The sequence below is a fragment of the Pleurodeles waltl genome, chromosome 8 (genome assembly GCF_031143425.1).
Source record: "Pleurodeles waltl isolate 20211129_DDA chromosome 8, aPleWal1.hap1.20221129, whole genome shotgun sequence".
In the NCBI taxonomy this organism is placed as follows: Eukaryota; Metazoa; Chordata; class Amphibia; order Caudata; family Salamandridae; genus Pleurodeles; species Pleurodeles waltl.
This window is the reverse complement of record NC_090447.1, coordinates 669,191,799-669,210,563: the sequence shown is the minus strand read 5'-3', so window position 1 is coordinate 669,210,563 and position 18,765 is coordinate 669,191,799. Positions and strand designations below refer to the sequence as shown.

General features: G+C 44.5%; 1 protein-coding gene across 9 annotated transcripts in view; it reads right to left on the bottom strand.

Annotated features, from left to right (window-relative positions):
* Positions 1–18,765, bottom strand: part of RIOX2 (ribosomal oxygenase 2) — a 1,008,555-nt gene that overhangs the window by 399,680 nt on the left and 590,110 nt on the right. For all 9 annotated transcript variants that reach the window (XM_069204775.1, XM_069204776.1, XM_069204777.1 and 6 more), the window contains one exon: positions 11,756–11,858. In XM_069204775.1, coding sequence (XP_069060876.1) covers positions 11,756–11,858 — 103 coding nt within the window. The remainder of the gene's footprint in view (positions 1–11,755; positions 11,859–18,765) is intronic.

Genomic DNA, 18,765 nt, shown 5'->3' with positions numbered 1-18,765 from the left:
AGAAAGGGGAGTGACCACTCCCCTGTCCATCACCACCCCAAGGGTGGTGCCCAGAGCTCCTCCAGAGTGTCCCTGGGTTCTGCCATCTTGTTTTCTGGATGGTCAGAGAACTCTGAAAGCATTAGAGTGGCCAGTGCCAGCAGGTGATGTCGCAGACCCCTCCTGACAGGTCCATACCTGGTTAGGTGACCAATCCCCCTCTGAGGGCTATTTAGGGTCTCTCCTGGGGTGTTTCCTCAGATTCGGTTTAGAAAGATTCCAGAAGGACTCCTCTGCAATCTCTGCTTCACCTTCTACTGTTGGTTCAACTGCAGGACTGCTCCAGGAAGTCTACAACTGCAACAAAGTATCCAAGAAGGCTACTGCAACTCTGTAACTTCAGCTCCTGCCAGCAACTGCAACAGTTTCCAGGTTGTGCACTCTCTGAGGACTGCCTGTCTTCATCCTGCACCAGAAGGACCGAAGGAATCTCCAGCGAAGTGACAGAGTCACTTTCCTGCTTCAGCAGGCACCTTTCTGCAGCGACGACCAGTACTCTGGGTCCCCTCTCCTGATGACGAGCGTGGATCCTGGAACACAGGTGGTGGACTAAAGTGACCCAGACTGACCAAAGGTCCAACTGTCCAAATTTGGTGGAGGTAAGAGCTTGCCTTCCCGAGCCACACCATACCTCTGTGCATGTTTTGCAGCTCCTGTGGCTTCTGTGCGCTCCTCCAGGGAATCCTTTGTGCACAGTGTAGCCCGGGTCCGCAGCACTCTATCCTGCGATGCTCAGCTCCCTGAGTTGTTCTTCGGTAGCGTGGCATCCCTTTGTGTAGTGCTGCGACAACCGTGATTTGCAACTCCTTTGTCCCTGTAGGAGGCTGGACTGGCTTGTAGTGAGTACCAAGGGGTACTTGCACCTTGCACCAGGCCCAGTTATCCCTTATTAGTGTATAGGGTGTCTAGCAGCATAGGCTGATAGATAATGGTAGCTTAGCAGAACAGCTTAGGCTGAACTAGGAGACGAGTGAAGCTCCTACAGTACCACAAGTGTCACTTGCACAATATCATAAGAAAACACAATACACAGTTATACTAAAAATAAGGGTACTTTATTTTTATGAGAATATGCCAAAGTATCTTAGAGTGTACCCTCAGTGAGAGGATAGCAAATATACACAAGTTATATGTACACAATACCAAAAATATGCAGTATAGTCTTAGAAAACAGTGCAAACAATGTATAGTTACAATAGGATGCAATGGGGACACATAGGGATAGGGGCAACCCAAACCATATACTCCAAAAGTGGAATGCGAACCACGAATGGACCCCAAACCTATGTGACCTTATAGAGGGTCTCTGGGACTATTAGAAAATAGTGAGAGTTAGAAAAATAGCCCTCCCCAAGACCCTGAAAAGTGAGTGCAAAGTGCACTGAAGTTCCCCAAAGGACAAAGAAGTCGTGATAAGGGAATAATGCAGGAAAGACACAAACGAGCAATGCAACAACGATGGATTTCCAATCTAGGGTACCTGTGGAACAAGGGGACCAAGTCCAAAAGTCACAAGCAAGTCGGAGATGGGCAGATGCCCAGGAAATGCCAGCTGTGGGTGCAAAGAAGCTTCTACTGGACAGAAGAAGCTGAGGTTTCTGCAGGAACGAAAAGGGCTAGAGACTTCCCCTTTGGTGGACGGATCCCTCTCGCCGTGGAGAGTCGTGCAGAAGTGTTTTCCCGCCGAAAGACCGCCAACAAGCCTTGCTAGCTGCAAATCGTGCGTTAAGCGTTTTTGGATGCTGCTGTGGCCCAGGAAGGACCAGGATGTCGCAAATTGCGTCAGGAGAGAGAGGGGACGTCGAGCAAGACAAGGAGCCCTCTCAGCAGCAGGTAGCACCCGGAGAAGTGCCAGAAACAGGCACTACGAGGATGCGTGAAACGGTGCTCACCCGAAGTTACACAAAGGAGTCCCACGTCGCTGGAGACCAACTTAGAAAGTCGTGCAATGCAGGTTAGAGTGCCGTGGACCCAGGCTTGGTTGTGCACAAAGGATTTCCGCCGGAAGTGCACAGGAGCCGGAGTAGTTGCAAAAGACGCGGTTTCCAACAATGCAGTCTGGCGTGGGGAGGCAAGGACTTACCTCCACCAAACTTGGACTGAAGAGTCACTGGACTGTGGGAGTCACTTGGACAGAGTTGCTGGATTCAAGGGACCTCGCTCGTCGTGCTGAGAGGAGACCCAAGGGACCGGTAATGCAGCTTTTTGGTGCCTGCGGTAGCATGGGGAAGATTCCGTCGACCCACAGGAGATTTCTTCGGAGCTTCTAGTGCAGAGAGGAGGCACACTACCCCCACAGCATGCACCACCAGGAAAACAGTCGAGAAGGCGGCAGTATCAGCGTTACAGAGTTGCAGTAGTCGTCTTAGCTACTTTGTTGCAGTTTTGCAGGCTTCCAGCGCGGTCAGCAGTCGATTCCTTGGCAGAAGGTGAAGAGAGAGATGCAGAGGAACTCTGATGAGCTCTTGCATTCGTTATCTAAAGTTTCCCCAGAGACAGAGACCCTAAATAGCCAGAAAAGAGGGTTTGGCTACCTAGGAGAGAGGATAGGCTAGCAACACCTGAAGGAGCCTATCAGAAGGAGTCTCTGACGTCACCTGGTGGCACTGGCCACTCAGAGCAGTCCAGTGTGCCAGCAGCACCTCTGTTTCCAAGATGGCAGAGGTCTGGAGCACACTGGAGGAGCTCTGGACACCTCCCAGGGGAGGTGCAGGTCAGGGGAGTGGTCACTCCCCTTTCCTTTGTCCAGTTTCGCGCCAGAGCAGGGCTAAGGGGTCCCCTGAACCGGTGTAGACTGGCTTATGCAGAATTGAGCACATCTCTGCCCATGAAAGCATTTCCAGAGGCTGGGGGAGGCTACCCCTCCCCTGCCTTCACACCATTTTCCAAAGGGAGAGGGTGTAACACCCTCTCTCAGAGGAAGTCCTTCGTTCTGCCATCCTGGGATAAGCCTGGCTTGACCCCAGGGGGGCAGAAACCTGTCTGAGGGGTTGGCAGCAGCTGCAGTGAAACCCCAGGAAAGGCAGTTTGGCAGTACCAGGGTCTGTGCTACAGACCACTGGGATCATGGGATTGTGCCAACAATGCCAGGATGGCATAGAGGGGGCAATTCCATGATCTTAGACATGTTACATGGCCATATTCGGAGTTACCATTGTGAAGCTACATATAGGTAGTGACCTATATGTAGTGCACGCGTGTAATGGTGTCCCTGCACTCACAAAGTCTGGGGAATTGGCCCTGAACAATGTGGGGGCACCTTGGCTAGTGCCAGGGTGCCCTCACACTAAGTAACTTTGCACCTAACCTTTACCAGGTAAAGGTTAGACATATAGGTGACTTATAAGTTACTTAAGTGCAGTGTAAAATGGTTGTGAAATAACGTGGACGTTATTTCACTGAGGCTGCAGTGGCAGGCCTGTGTAAGAATTGTCAGAGCTCCCTATGGGTGTCAAAAGAAATGCTGCAGCCCATAGGGATCTCCTGGAACCCCAATACCCTGGGTACCTCAGTACCATATACTAGGGAATTATAAGGGTGTTCCAGTAAGCCAATGTAAATTGGTAAAATTGGTCACTAGCCTGTTAGTGACAATTTGAAAGAAATGAGAGAGCATAACCACTGAGGTTCTGATTAGCAGAGCCTCAGTGAGACAGTTAGTCACTACACAGGTAACACATTCAGGCACACTTATGAGCACTGGGGCCTTGGAGAACAGGGTCCCAGTGACACATACAACTAAAACAACATATATACAGTGAAAAATGGGGGTAACATGCCAGGCAAGATGGTACTTTCCTACAGTCCCCGTGTCCTGGGACTCGTGTGGGTGCTGCCTGGTCTTCTGAGGTGCTGAGAGCCCCTTCATTCTCCTCAGTCCAAGTTGAGACCCCTAGGTCCCTCCTGGGTACAGATAGCGCCTTCTCCGCTAAACCTGTCTTTTGCGTGAGCCAAGGCTTGTTGGTGGAATCCAACGACAAAAAACAGCCTGCATTATTATACTCGACGTGGGACATCTGTTGCACCAAGCAGGAACACGCAGCTGTCTTCTTTGGTGCATTTCTGACTTATTTTTCGAACCGGAGAATCCACTTTTGCACCTTCATCCGGGTTAGCAGGGGGCTCCTGTTACTCTTGGACTCTTCAGCTGTTCTTGGACTTGGTCTCCTTTCTCCACAGGTCTTCAGGTCCAGGAATCCATTGTTGGTGTCTTGCAGTCTTGCTTGGTTTTTGCATAATCCTTTATCACAACTTCTAGCGTTGTTCTGAGGAAACCTGCTGTACTTTACTCCTGCTTTCCTGGGCCTTTGGTGTTTTCTTACACTCCCAGCGCCCCTCTACACATTACTCTTGTTTAGGTGGGAAAACCGACATTCGCATTCCACTATTTTAGTGTATGGTTTGTGTTCCCCCTAGGCCCATTGTAACCTATGGTGATTTTCACTATTTGCACTATTCTATGACTTTTTACTTACCTGATTTTGGTTACTAGAGTATATTTTGTGTATAATACTTACCTCCTAAGGGATTATAGCCTCCAAGATATTTTTGGCCTTGTGTCACTAAAGTACCTTTATTTACACTGAGTTTTGTCTTTCTTGTGTGTAAGTACTGTGTGACTACAGTGGCACTGCAAGAGCTTTACGTGTCTCCTTGTTCAAACTTGGCTGCTCTGCCTACAGCCTCTAGACAGCCTGGCTTGTAGATACTGCCTACATTTCACTAATAAGGGATAACTGGATCTGGTATAAGGTGTAAGTACCTTAGGTACCCACCACAAACCAGGCCAGCCTCCTACAAACATGAACTATTCAGAAGAGAGAAATGTTTGGTCACTTAATGAATAGTATCAGGTCATCTGCGTAAAGCAAGACTGTCTTCAAACCCGTTCTTCCACTGAAAGTCCCTCTGCTGAAAACTACTCTATCAGCAGTTCTATTATAACTGCGTATAGGAGTGGAGACAGCGAGGTGTCTCGATGTATATGAAATGGTTTAAATAAAACCCCATTCACACGTACCCAGGGCCACAGGGAGATATGTACTACCTTAATATATTTGAGGAAGTGCAGGCCAAACACCATCCTTTGAAGCATCTGGTGCATGAATGGGTAGTGGACCGTATCGAAGGCTTTTTCAAAGTCCACTAAGAGCAGGGTTGCCGAGTCCTGTAAGTCTGCTCTTCCCACCAGGATGATCTGCAATCGCCTCCATTAATGTTGTATATCTCTCCCTGGCACAAAGCTATTTTGCCACGCTGTCGCTATGTACTAGTGTGTATTACGCTGCCTCTTTGGCTGTACTCTAGGTAGGGATTTGCCCTCAACATTTATGAGTGATATTGGCTGGTAGGAATCACATTCACTGTGGGGTCTGTCTGGTTTCAGGATTACTTATATAGTGGTGCTTCTTAAACCATATGCGAGGATGCCGCGGACTAATGCCTCATTAAACAATGGTTGTAAGCGTGGTGTCAGATGCGAGGCATATTTTGTAAGGAATTCCCACTGTAAATCCATTTGGGCCAGGGTTTTTCTTGAAGGCATAGCTGAGAGTGCTTGCTGGGACTCACTTTCGGTGAGTGGGAGGTCTAGTACCATTGTTTCGGCAATGGTCAAAGTATAATTAATGAGATCATTTACAACTGGGCACTCCTGCTCCATCTGTGGCAGGTCTTTTCTAGTGTAGAGCTTCTTACAGTGTCTTGCAAAGGTCTCTGCTATTCCTATGTTTTAAAACTGACACCCGTGGTGTGGTATTCCCCCAAAAATGTTGCCTTAACTCCTCCTACATTGCCGAATTTGTTTCTGTTGGGTTTAGGACTTTGTGAACTTTACCATTGCTAATCAGTGCTAAAGTACTTGTGCTCTCTCCCTCCTTCAAACATGGTACAAATCGGTCTATATCTAACGGGCACATTTAAATTACTTGTAAGTCCCTAGTAGATGATACTAGATGTACCCAGGGCCTGTTAATTAAATGCAGCTAGGGGGCCTAAAATTCTGGCTAAAATGATTGCGGTGCGTTTGCAGCCGTTGCTTCCTCGGTTGGTGCTACCAGATCAGTCGGGTTTTGTGCCTGGGAGATCTACGTGCCACAACTTATGCATGTTTTTTGCGGTTGCGGGATCGATGGAGGCTGATGATAATGCTGCAGCGGTGTTTTTAGATGCCACCAAGGCCTTCAACTCCTTAGCATGGGAGTATATGTTTGCGCTCCTGGGCCGAGTGGGTCTGAGTGCGCGTTTTGTAAAGCTGATTAGATTATTGTATACTCAGCCCACTGCTAGGTTGCGTTGAAATGGGAGTGTGTAGCCTTCTTTTCCGGTTGCCCGTGGGATGTGTCAGGGGTGCCCGCTGTCCCCGCTGCTTTTTGCGGCGGCCATGGAGCCTCTCGCGGCGGGGTTGCGGCACAGACACAATGACAAGGGTCTACAGTTTCGGCAACAACCCCTTTTGGTATCAATGTATGCAGATGACATTGCGCTTAATGTTCGGGACCCGAGCCGGAACTTGGACACTCTGTTGGATGAGATTGTGCACTTTGGTACCTTCTCTGATATTGTGATTAATTGGTCCAAGTCTGTGGTGTTGTCTTTGTCTCCGGGTGTGGCGAAGTTCTCCTCCCGGTATCCTATAGCATGGGCGGAGGGCCCAGTTTGTTATCTGGGAATTCAGTTGAGTTGTGACGTCAAAACTCTCTGGTTGGCTAATTATGGTGCAGCAATTTCATGGCTGGAGGAGAAAGTCGAGGCTTGGCGTGCCTTGCCGCTCTCGCGGATTGGACGTATTGCTATTGTGAAGATGATGGTTCTCCCCAAATTTTTGTATTTGTTTGTAAACCTCCCGCTTCCACTCACGAGGAGCTTTTTGCGGCGTCTCCGCTCTGTTATACTCCACTTGGTCTGGGCAGGTGGCCAGCCCCACATTTCCTTGGAGAGGCTGACGCTACATTTTGAGCTGGGAGGGCTTGCTGCCCCTGACTTGGAGCTTTATTATAACTGCAGCGGCTGTATGCGTTGCAGGTTTGTGCTATGCTTCGAGCTCGGTTCCCTGGTCTCCCGGAGGTTCCGCTGGAGTGCGGTGTACTAGAGGTGCTGTGCAGTGCGCAGTCACCACGCAAGCTTGTTACCAAATTGTATAACTGCATGCAAGAGCAGCGGGGTGCACTTGGGGAGTCCTTCAGGGCCCATTAGGAGGTGGATGTGGGAGAGCCCATCACAGAAGAGACGTGGCGGAGTTGCTGTGTGCATATGAGAGTGATGTCCCCGAATTACAGGCTGCGGCTGCTGCACTTTAAATTCTTGCACCGCTTATATCATAAGCCTAGTGGGCTCTGCTCTATGGGCCTACGAGCGGATACGCGCTGCAAGCGATGTTGTGCCCCGGACGCTGGTTTCCTGTATCTTGCGTGGGAATGCGCTGAGATTCATGCTTTCTGGGTGGAAGTCCTGCGGATAATAGCTGAGGTGACGGGATCGGAGATACCTGTTTCTCCCAAAGTCACGTTGCTTGGGTGTGTGAATGAGGTTGGCGGAGCTCACAGAAGGCTGGTAGGCATGCTTCTTTTGTTAGCTAAGCGCAGAGTTGCTATGTGCTGGGGCAGGAGACGCGTTCCTTGTGGATCCAAATGGTTACGGGACGCTGCCTTTTGCCAAGATCAGCTGATGATCTTTTGGGAGCTTTCACCTGAGGGATCTCGGCCGAAGGACATTTGGGCTCCTTTGCGTGCTTACCTGGCGACTTTGAATGGGGAGGCTGAGTGATGTATGCTGGCTCGTATTCTGGATGTGTCTTTTCCATCTCCCCTGCTCGCAATGTGTTGAGTGATTAGCTGATAGCGGTTGGGCGCTGCTGTGTGCGTACTCTGCCTGCCTTACTCTTCTTGTTGTTCTTTTTCTGTTGTTCGTTCTGGCCTCGTGATACTCACTGAAAGGCCCCTCTACTGGACTTCCTGTCGGGACTGTATAGCCGAGTAGGCTGATGGACTCTGCTGCTGTGGACCGCATAGAATCATGTTGCTCACGAGGCTGAACTTGGGTCTTGCTGAATAGAGTTTACATTATGTCAGGGGAGGGATGTCCTCCAGTATACCTTGTATTTGTAACAGATGGGCCTTTTTTGTTGTTCCTTGTTGTGTACTTGCAATACTTAATAAAAATAAAAAATAAAAAATACAAACTTGCTACTTTGCAGCTAGGGGGCCTACAGCACACATTGTGCCACCCACTAAAGTACACTTTAACACTGTTCTCAGACCTGCCACTGCAGCCTGTACAGCCTTTTTAATCTGTTATTTCGACTTGGCAAAATGAAACTTTTTGCCAGGCCTAAACCTTCCTTTTTAATACTTATGTCATCGCTAGGGTAAGCACTAAAGGCTCATAGACCAGCGTGCACTGTATTTTAAAAAATAGGGCATGTGTAGTTAAAGTTTAAATGTATTGACAGTGAAAAACCCCTAAAGTTGTTTTTCAGTGCTGTAAGGCCTATACTTCCATTGACTAACACTGGGTTACCGTATAACATTCAATAAGTTCTGGGGGGGGGGGGGGGGGGGTGGCTTAGTAGCTGAAGATGACAGACTTCTGCTGAAAGAGCTCCAGGGTCTAGACAGTGCAATCTCTCATAATCCTGCATTATAACGCAGAATAAGGACCCAGCGGGCACGTGGGTGCTCCAGTTCCCAATACGACGAGCAAGGGGGCCAGCGGAGATCACCGGAACACACCAGTAGGGGGATTAAAGCCAGTCGGGCCCTCTACCTCGGAACAACAAGAAAAAACCTACCAGCCTACACCCACTGACAGTGCCCCTGTGGTGCTGATTACTGGCAACAGATGGCACACGCAGAAGAGAGCATCACTCCACCTCCACATCACTCGGTCCCGGCTGGGAAGGGAAAGGTCCAAACAGCAGCAACAAGTAGACGGATCGATGCATCCCACTTCTTCAGCTGTGCATAGACTGGGGGACCCACTGGGGACTGACGCAGGGGACACACTAAAAATGGGCCAGGTGGCCCCAGCTGGATGGTGAAACTAGCTGGCCAGCAGAGGACACCCTGAGGTCAGTGGTCGACATAATCAGAGACACTGCGCTTGCCCCACCCCACCTCACAGCCATTTGCCACTTTGCCCAGCGGGGGCCTTTGAGAACCATGGGCACACTCGCCCAACTACTTACTGGGTCCCTCAGCCCCTAAACACTTCACCAGAGCACACGTCCTGTGAGGTGACCCTCGATCCCCTGCAACAGACAACAAGCTGCTGGGAGGAGGCAAATGGAGAGCTGGGGATCTTGAATTGGAGGCAAAGCCAGGCTGGCCAGACTGGATGAACTCCTGTATGCTACTGCTATGCCTGGGCTGTCACAATTCGAAAGAGGTTGCGAGTGTTCTGCTTAGGCATGCATCCGGCACGCAGGGAGGTACTCCAGACGGTGAATGACTGAAACCCCTCAACCATCAACGGTCCCCATGCCCAACCTATAGACTTTAGCAGCCGATCACTGCACAACCCAATCGGCCACTGTGGGACAGGGGTGCACAATTGGAGCTCTCGGACACAGCCCAGACATACCCCGGAGGGTCTTGGGGCCCACCTGCGGGAGCAAAGGAGGAGTAACATCATCGGCTCATACACCACAATCCAACAAAGTCCCCACCCTCAGACTGCAAGCATATACATCTGCGACAGCCCTAAGGAACGCTCCCTCCCGAGGTGTGGGATTGGACCCCGCAGAGCTCTGGTGACAAGAGATGATCTCCATTTGGACATGTAACACCACAAAAGATGCTGACCTTTAAACTACCTCTGTTGTGCCCCCTAGGCTGACAACGTACCCCCCTTAGTGCTCTGTGGTCGTTTCTTTCGGTCATAGGTGTCTCTCTGTTCTTTGTCTGTTTGGAGCTTTCCCATCACCCACGCTGCTGTGTCGAATAACACTTTCCTCTCATCTCCCCCTGTGTTGCTGGGTCCTTATCCTTTGCTGCCATAGGTGGCCCTCTTGCATAGTCACATCCGGAGTGGTTCTGGATTCCTCCCCCTTCCTCTGAGGGACTTTGCTACCTTCCAGCTAGTCCACACAGCTTTGGGGTGTCGAAAAAGAAGGACTGTCTACTGAAGACGATTAGAAGCTTAATTTTAATAGGTAATCCAAATGCATGGCTCAGATTTTTTGCTTAACTGCTGTAAAAGAGCACAGATATACAGCGCACATGGAGTTAGGGAACACCATTATTCAGTCAACGTGGAGAAGCCTGTATGGTTGGGCTCTCTGAAGACAGATGTGCATAGAGATATGGGGTGTGTGTGTGTTGAGGAGGGGCTTTGGGGGTCTCAGGGCACAGGCATCTACTTCTTCGAGAATTACCTTGCCACTAGTCCATCAGTCCCTCATTAAATGGAAAATCACCTCAGCTGATTGTATTCCTGTCAGGATTTCCCTAAGCGGGGTAGACTTCTGCTTATGAAAATGTAAAATATTAAGGACATCCGCCTGTTGGTTGTTGTCAACTGAGTTTGAAATTAAACAACACACTTATTACTTCATTCAAACATGGTTAGACAGTACCCGATAATTAAAGAAGCTATAACATCAAGTATTTAATAATATTATGTACAACAAATGTACATAAAATGCTTGTGCCTAAATGAAGTGCTGGCACAGGAAAAGTGCCACCCGTGAAAGCAAGTGGGGCGGAATAAGCAACAAGTGAAAAAAGTAAATCCAAATGTCCAGTATGTTTACAGTCGGAATGGGAAACAACAAATCAACTGGTCCAAAAAACAAAAAATCTGAACACAAAAGGAACTAAAGGGGGTGGGTCAAGAATAATTCAGTGTTAGCTCATGATGAGTTAGGGAAGGATGGAGGGAGATTTTTTTTTCTTTCGGGTTTAGCCAGGAAGGGAAAAGGGGGAGGAGCAATTTCTGGATCTAACTTTTTTAAATGTAAAATGATTGTGCTGTACTTAGACAGTAGTTGCCCAACTGTGTTCCCTTGGAACACAAGTATTTAAATAGATAAGGTAAATATGAAAATATAATTTAACTTCTCCAATTGTGTCAATATTAGCTGAAATTAAACTTGGGAGCAAATTTATAACTTTTCCCCGTCTCATTAAGGGAGACACTGTGGTATAGACAGTATGTTCAAGGGTGATCCGCAGTGCAGTGCATTACAAAATGTGAACCTTCGAGATAATATCTCCGGGAAAAAGGCAGAATAACCTTCCATTCCTACTAAATTAAGAAAGCAGTTTGGCCTGTCTCCTTGGCACAACGGAATAAGGAGTTTGAGAAATAAGCAGAGTTTGATAAAGAAACCTTTGTCAAGAAAGGGAAGGTGTCCTATGAGAAAGAAAATATCAGAAAAAGTGCCGAAAAAACTAGGTTAATGGAAAAGACATAAAAATCCAAATGTATAAACACTGTGGGTTTTTATATGAATATGAACGTCATGATTTATTGTAACATACATATCGATAAAATGGACTTACATGCCCTGACTCCTTAAAATTCACATCTAAGTAAAACTCATGGGCATCTACTTACGGTTACTTAACTTTCAAAATACCATTGTTTTATGTTTCTGTTCTCCTGGAACATCATTTGAACAAGGATTACAATATCATTTTCTTCTATTTAGAATTAAGCCAACATACAACAGTTTCAAGGGGTATGATTCTCAGTTAGAAACAGATCTAGCTCTTACCATAAACTGTTGCTTTGGCACGCCTCTCCGGAATTCCACATCTGCCCTTGATGCATCAAAAACAAGCCCAGGCATCGAGTCTAACAGCAAGTCACCCCAGGAACTGCACATAATAAAACAAAATGTTGGAATCTAATATAATTTCTAAACTTCTTTTAATCAGCTAGTGTTTCGGTGCAGAAAAATAACAATAAGAGAAGTTTGCACAAGACTAATTTCTCGGTTGCTGACTACCCTAACGATGAGAAAAATTAACCTTGATTTTTTTAACCATCTTACTCTGTCTTAAAGTATTTGTTCGTTATTATTTTTCAGAAACTTGGCAATGCACTAGATTTTCTCAGAGGAACATTAATTATCGAGGACTTATTTAATAGGAACGTGTTCTCTTTTTAGATATTGTGTAAAGAATATCCAGTTTATCAATCACATCAGTAAAACAGCACATGTTGTGGATCAAGAGTTGCCACTAGCTGCAGCTAAAATAACGAAAGTAGAAAAGTTAGCCAAAGTGCAGATTTCGTGTATGAGGGAGCGATTTCTCCGATATGGAATTAGAGAAGAGGTTTAATATGTTATTAAGTGAAGGGCAAATGATGGTGCTAAATGGAAATCAGTGCTATGGGTTATTGGGATAAATTATGCCATTGCGCTTGAGAGATTAGTGACAGTACACACTTCATTTACCTTTTTCCGTAATTGGCCGTTATATGTGCACAGACTGTACAGTAGGTAAATTCACAATTAACATAAAAACCTTTCATCAGAACCAACTGAGACATGATTTGATGCCAGTTTAAAATATTATATATTGTTGGCCGTGTGATCTAATTTATGTAGGTCACAACAGATGAAAGCTCGGATTGGTCAATACAGACGTCTTATATAATGTAAAGGGGCCACTGATCCTTGAGTCTCACAATTTCTGAAGAGGGGCCATACTGAGGATGACATAAGTAATTGACGCGATCATCAAACCACTAAGAAGAAGAGGCCTGGAAGGTATTTCACAGTGTCTTGAGTGCAAATGGATTCACTACTGTTATTTGACAGAGTATGTACTGAATACTTTAGAAGAGTTGGAAAGTTTTGTTACACACATGCACATCTGTCTGATTTTTAAAATCACTGGGGCACTCTTCCTAAAAATGTTTGTTGCTTAGTTGTCTACCTATTTGGCTCTTTACTAAATCTGATCATGCGATTTTTGTTGCAAATATTCTGTTAACATTCGCTATGTGGTACAATACATTTTGCAGTATGTTAATCATGGTATAATGAGGTCCTCAACGCAGAAAATACAAAAGCGTAAGTGACACGTTTGAAAAGGTTGCTTGCTGTGCCTGGACCGCAAATTAACCTTTCCAAACTCGGGAGACAACATAATTCTTCTCTGTCAAAAATAATGACTTCCTACGTAGGTAAGGCTTTGTAAGATTTCGATGCGACTATCCAGGAGTTGGACAGAGAGAGACCCTTTAAGACTTGCAATTGGAACTCTTAAGGCCACACAATACGTTGTTTACTGCTTTTTTTAAAGAAGGGAAAACTTGTAGGAAGACAGCTGGTACTGAAATGGCACCGTTTGTTCTTTAAAATGTATGCAATCCTTACCGACAGCAGCTAAAGCTCTACAAAAACACATGGCTAAATCTCTCCATTTATGCTCCTGCATTCGAAAAAAAGTTCCTCGTGACTTATTTCTATAACTTTCTGATGTCCTCTTTTGTCTGCTCTGCTACAGCTTCATCATAAAAGAACAGGATTTAAGATTTCACGTTTTAACTAATTCACAGACTTCTGCACCTGCTGATACAGAGGAGATACCCTTGACCCTCAAGCGTTAGATTTTTCTGTTGACATTTTTCCTGTATCTGTTCTTCAAGCTCTAACCCCTAGTGTTTTTCATTGACTCACTAAGGTTGTTTATTTCCCACTCTCTTCTGTCTCAGTCCCACTAAATGGAAAGTAGGACCTAGTACCCCTTCGTTTAAGGAATGAAAACTGATTTAGCAGCATCCGTGCATGAACTAAGAATGCAAATAATTATGAATTAAGGCAGAGGTCTTCAAACTAGGGGGCGGGCCTCCCTAAGGGGGCCTCAAGTGATCCCAGGGGGGGGCTCGGCATTAAAAGGTTTGGAGAACACTGAATTAAGGTATACAGTGTAATAGTAATCAGATTTCTCTGCCATATTTGATATGGTAGACCGTGCAATCCTAAAGATCAAATTTTAAGTAATCGGAATTTCAGATACAGTGGAAGCAAAATGTTCTTCTTCTTTTCAAAGTATGGTCTCAGTCAGTCACAATAATGCCTTATTGGTTGATCAATCGAGTATGGAGCCACTCAGGGTTCCTCACTCCCACCAATGCTTTTGAAGTTGAATTACATATTTATAGGCATTTGACCAGTATATCAAGTTTTTCAAATCTCCTTCCCTACCCACTACTCCTCCTTAATTTATACATCCAATAAACCCATTGTTGTACCATCTTGGGTTAGTGTGAATATTCCTCCAGGATTTGCAGATCCAGATTATGTTAATAGTCCAAGTTCACCTCATTTAACTCTGTTCAGTGTCTATTTCAAAAATCCATCATCTTGCCTCATGCTATAATAGTTATCCAGTTTTGTTTGCTCCAGGATTTTCAGAGATGCTTGTATTTTCAGACACTGTAGTTCTATTAAGTTTTTTTCTCAAATAGTCTAGTAGTAATACACCATTCTCTCTGAAACTATTTCTTTTTGTCCTTGAGTCATTCTACCATTGTTTTTATTCTCAATATCCACCACTATTTCATCACCAACACAGCCTTAGTAGCATTCGCTGATACCCCCCAAAGGACTAGCATGGTTTGGTCGCTACTTTTTTACCATCTTTTTATGACCCTTAACACAACTCATTTGATCATTTAGCTACCCACCAGCTTTTGTTTCATAAGCTGACAACACTCAATTGATCATGCACCTAAACCATCATGTAACATCATCAGCAAATAACCTGAGAGACAGTCTGCTAGGGATTCAGCTGTGGAGAAGTCACAACTTCCTAAAACTAAGTAAACATAAAACTGAGTTCTTATTGGGGTATAAAGAAAAACACATGCACAACTTGATTTTGCTTTCCTCACTGGGCAAAATTCCTCCGGTTTATGTGGGACGAGGAGCTCTCACAGATGGGGCAATTTATTGTGGCCTCCTGTTTTTTCCTTCATGCTAATGTTTTAGGGTAAAAGCTTACCATACCTGTGTGCTATGCTTCTTGCCAAAGTGGTGCTGGTTTCTGCAATGTCTGACAGATTATGGTAACAACATCTACCTGGATTTCTCTGAGGCGCCTAATACTAAGGATTATACCACAGCTGAAGACATTTTATCAGGTATCAGTCTCAGAAGCTCTGATGGATGTAGTATTCTATGGGCTTGATCATTCTTCTTTTGGGAACACTGTTCTATATAGGACAACTACGTCCTAAAGTTCCAACTTACTCAAGCTGACAAAGATTACTTTAGCTTTATATTTGTATGTCTAATGTTTAACTGTTCCATTAATAACCCCTTATTACTGCTTTGTATTTATGACTTTAAAGACACGAAATTAAATTGAAAAGGCTTAACAATGCAAGGGTAGGTCAAGCCTGAATGGTAGATAGTTTGCTTAGCTTCCTGGTACTTACTTCTGGAACAACCTCTCTGTTCAATTAAGATCAATTCACAATTAATTAGATTTCAGATAAGGCTTGAATAACTTTTGCTTCTGTTGCTTATCTTTTCTTTCTGCATCAATAGCTTTATAAGTCTGTTCCTATTCAGTGACGTTTTTAGTTTTTCTTTTAGCACCAAGATGTCTTTGATGGTGAATGTAGTAGCAGTACAAGTTTATTTTATCAATGTACTATCATTTACACATAATTACATCAATACATATATTAAAACGCAAATAAGTGAAATGTAAAAATATTACAATTAAAAAAACAAAGGTCATAAGCAATATTAAAACATCACAGTCCTATATTCCTTTTGAATATTTTAGCACAAGATAAAAAATCATTACAACGTAAAAAATACATCCTAACAGTTTCTGTGAAGCGTATAAGAAGTTCTTTTTCAATATTTAAACATTTCCTATGTCCAACCAGTATGAAACCTATATAAATCAGCAAGCATCCTTACAATATAATGTTACTGGGTTGTGGCTAGTATTTTACTTCTAATGTGCCAGGCATAAAGAAGACACCTTGATACAGAAAACACAACTCACTTTGTGTTGTCTGATCTCAAGATACACATAGCTTCTGTGATCTAGAAGTATTAATTAACCAACAAGCTGTAACTCTACATCTCCTCCTAAGGTTTCAACGTGGACAGGACAAAACAAAACAATGTGCTCTACAGATTCGTCGCTAAGCTTACAGGTTGGACATATTAATCACAGAGTACACTGTTTCCGTTTGACTTTACTGTATTCACAGGTAAAATTCCTAATCTAAATTGTAAGCACAAGGACCTTCCAAGTGGAGGTTCTATCAGATTCATAAATAACTCAAAAGTTAAGGTGCATCTTATATCCAGAAACCACTCAGTTAAAGTGCATTGTGCAGATAAAGTAAAAAGGATACCCCAGATATAGCCCCGGAATCTTGTCTTTAGAATTGCTACAGCCATGTCTTTGGTCAGGGTCTCTTGGTTCTCCCAGGCTTTTCCCAAGTCAAGTTTATCCAGCCACAGTTTAGCCTTCTTGAACCAAGGGATGTGGCCCCCTCTATCCAGTGCCTGTACCTCGGTAACAGCTTCCTTAATGAGAGTTTGGGTTTTGCCTGTACAAATCCCAACTCTGAAAATTAAAGATTTGAAGACAGCAATATATGTGATATTTTTCATTCCAAGGTCAAGGCGCAGCAGAACAAGTAGTGTGCTCTGTGGCATGTTTATTTTGGACCTGATTAACTGTTTTTTAATTATCTATAACCCCTTTGGTCTGGTCAATTTCTCACTACTGTGCCCTTTAAAGAGCTGCACATAAGCCTCTAGCACGATAAAATTGAAGAGCGGAGGAAATGGAGCGAAAAGCAGATCTGTTTAGGTTTTTTTTTTGTACCACTGCCGCCTCTACATGTTGCAGGTTCATTTGGCGTTTTAAAATGCGGGTGGACCACAACAAATTACTGGTCAACCTAACACCCAAATAGTCAAAAAGTTTGACCTGATCCAGGATTGCTGGACCAAGCCTCAGCTTCCCCTAAATAACTGGTATGGCCGTAAAGTCATGATTTTTATTTTTAGGCAATTGGTTTCCAGGTCAAATTGAACATGTGCATCTGAAAACCTGTTTAGAATATTTTGTAGGCACACTGAGGGGGGGGGGGGTCACCTCTGAAATCAAAAAGTGCATCAATTAGCCCATTCATATATAAGGAGAACAGAGTTTTGGGCTAGAATGCAACCCTGGCGAACCCGTCTTAGTATGTCTTTAGGTCCACAAACACTATATAGAGGAGCCCATTGCCGATCAAATCGGTCCTCCATGCTACCAATAAAAATAGGAACACCTGAGATAAAGTGCTAGTATGTTCCCTAAAACCAACCTGCAAGTAGAATAGTACTTTATTATTCTCCATCCAGGACTGAATCTTTACCAGAATCTGATTGCAAATTATATTGTGCTCTATCTATCAGGCTGATTGGTCTATAGTTTATTGCATCTCCTTTATCCTCTTTTTTGTAGATAGGGATAATTTCTGCACCCTTATCCGGTATCTCTTCTCCCCTTGCTATAGCATTTGAAACTACATTAAGTATATAAGCTCAGATGGTCAATTCTAAGCGTCAGACGTCAGCCAAGGTTAATGTAACTATTGGCTTGTTATCCTGATCCTGGGATTCAAATTGTTCCTCCCCACTAGGGGCAAATCCTGGGTTCCCTTTTTCCAAGGAATATAGATTAGAAAAATGTTAATAAAACATGGTGTTGTATGAAAAAATCATCTTACTTAACAGTACATGGTACCGCTATAGAAAGCAAATGCCAAAATGACTATCTTTCAATTTAGCCACTCTGACCAAATCACACCAGTTGCCCTAGAGTGCATCCTATTATAAGATTTCCTTCCCTCTGCTATGTCGATTCTACAGCCACTTTTTAAAGCTACCATCAATTCCGACTTTGCTACCTTACTGTTCTTATTATTCCATGGTGCATACTTTGGATTAGATATAGTATTTTTGGATGACCTATGAAAGTATTCCTTAATGGATGTGAGTAAGTTGGTAAGCATGTCCATAATAGCCAGATTACTTTGCTCCGAGTTCCCACAGAAAATTAGGGTAGAACTGACGTTCCTGTAAATGCAGGCTAAAGAGTTGTGTTAGCTTTACAAAGGGACATTTTAACCTCCTGCCATCATTGGAAGAGACTACTGGTAAATCCAATGTGCTACAACGGTTACTGCAAGGTAGATAGAGGTGTTAATTAGTTCCATGGCCAGTATATTGTGATTAATATCTGATCTCTCTACAACTGTCATATCTTGTAGCGTCACAGATCCAAATCAATCAGGATATAATCTATCCCAGTATAATTTGCCCCTTTATCTGAGAGTGTACGGCCATTACTTGCATGTAGGGCATAAGCTAGTGAAAGTGACACTGCCTTCTCGGCAACCTCCAAACACCTCTTTTGGGGGAGGGAGGTCTGAAATCTTGGGATACCACTTTCCTCCTCTTCCTCTTGTATAAGATCTTGTATGTAATATATGTGTTCATATGTCTCCAGGTAAAACCCCTCTGAGTTCTCCAGAAAATCAGCCAAAGTCTATAGGGTTACTGAGTCCTGATTTGAACTAGTAAAACAATTGTAGATATTCATCAATCTCACTGTGAAATTCCCTTTCAGTGATTTGATGTCAAGACCCAGGATCAAGGTTTAACCTCCTGATCTTACAGGCTAGACTTATCTTTACCCAAATTAAAAAACCTCCAGCTAGTCGACCTGCCTGTGATGGTCTAGC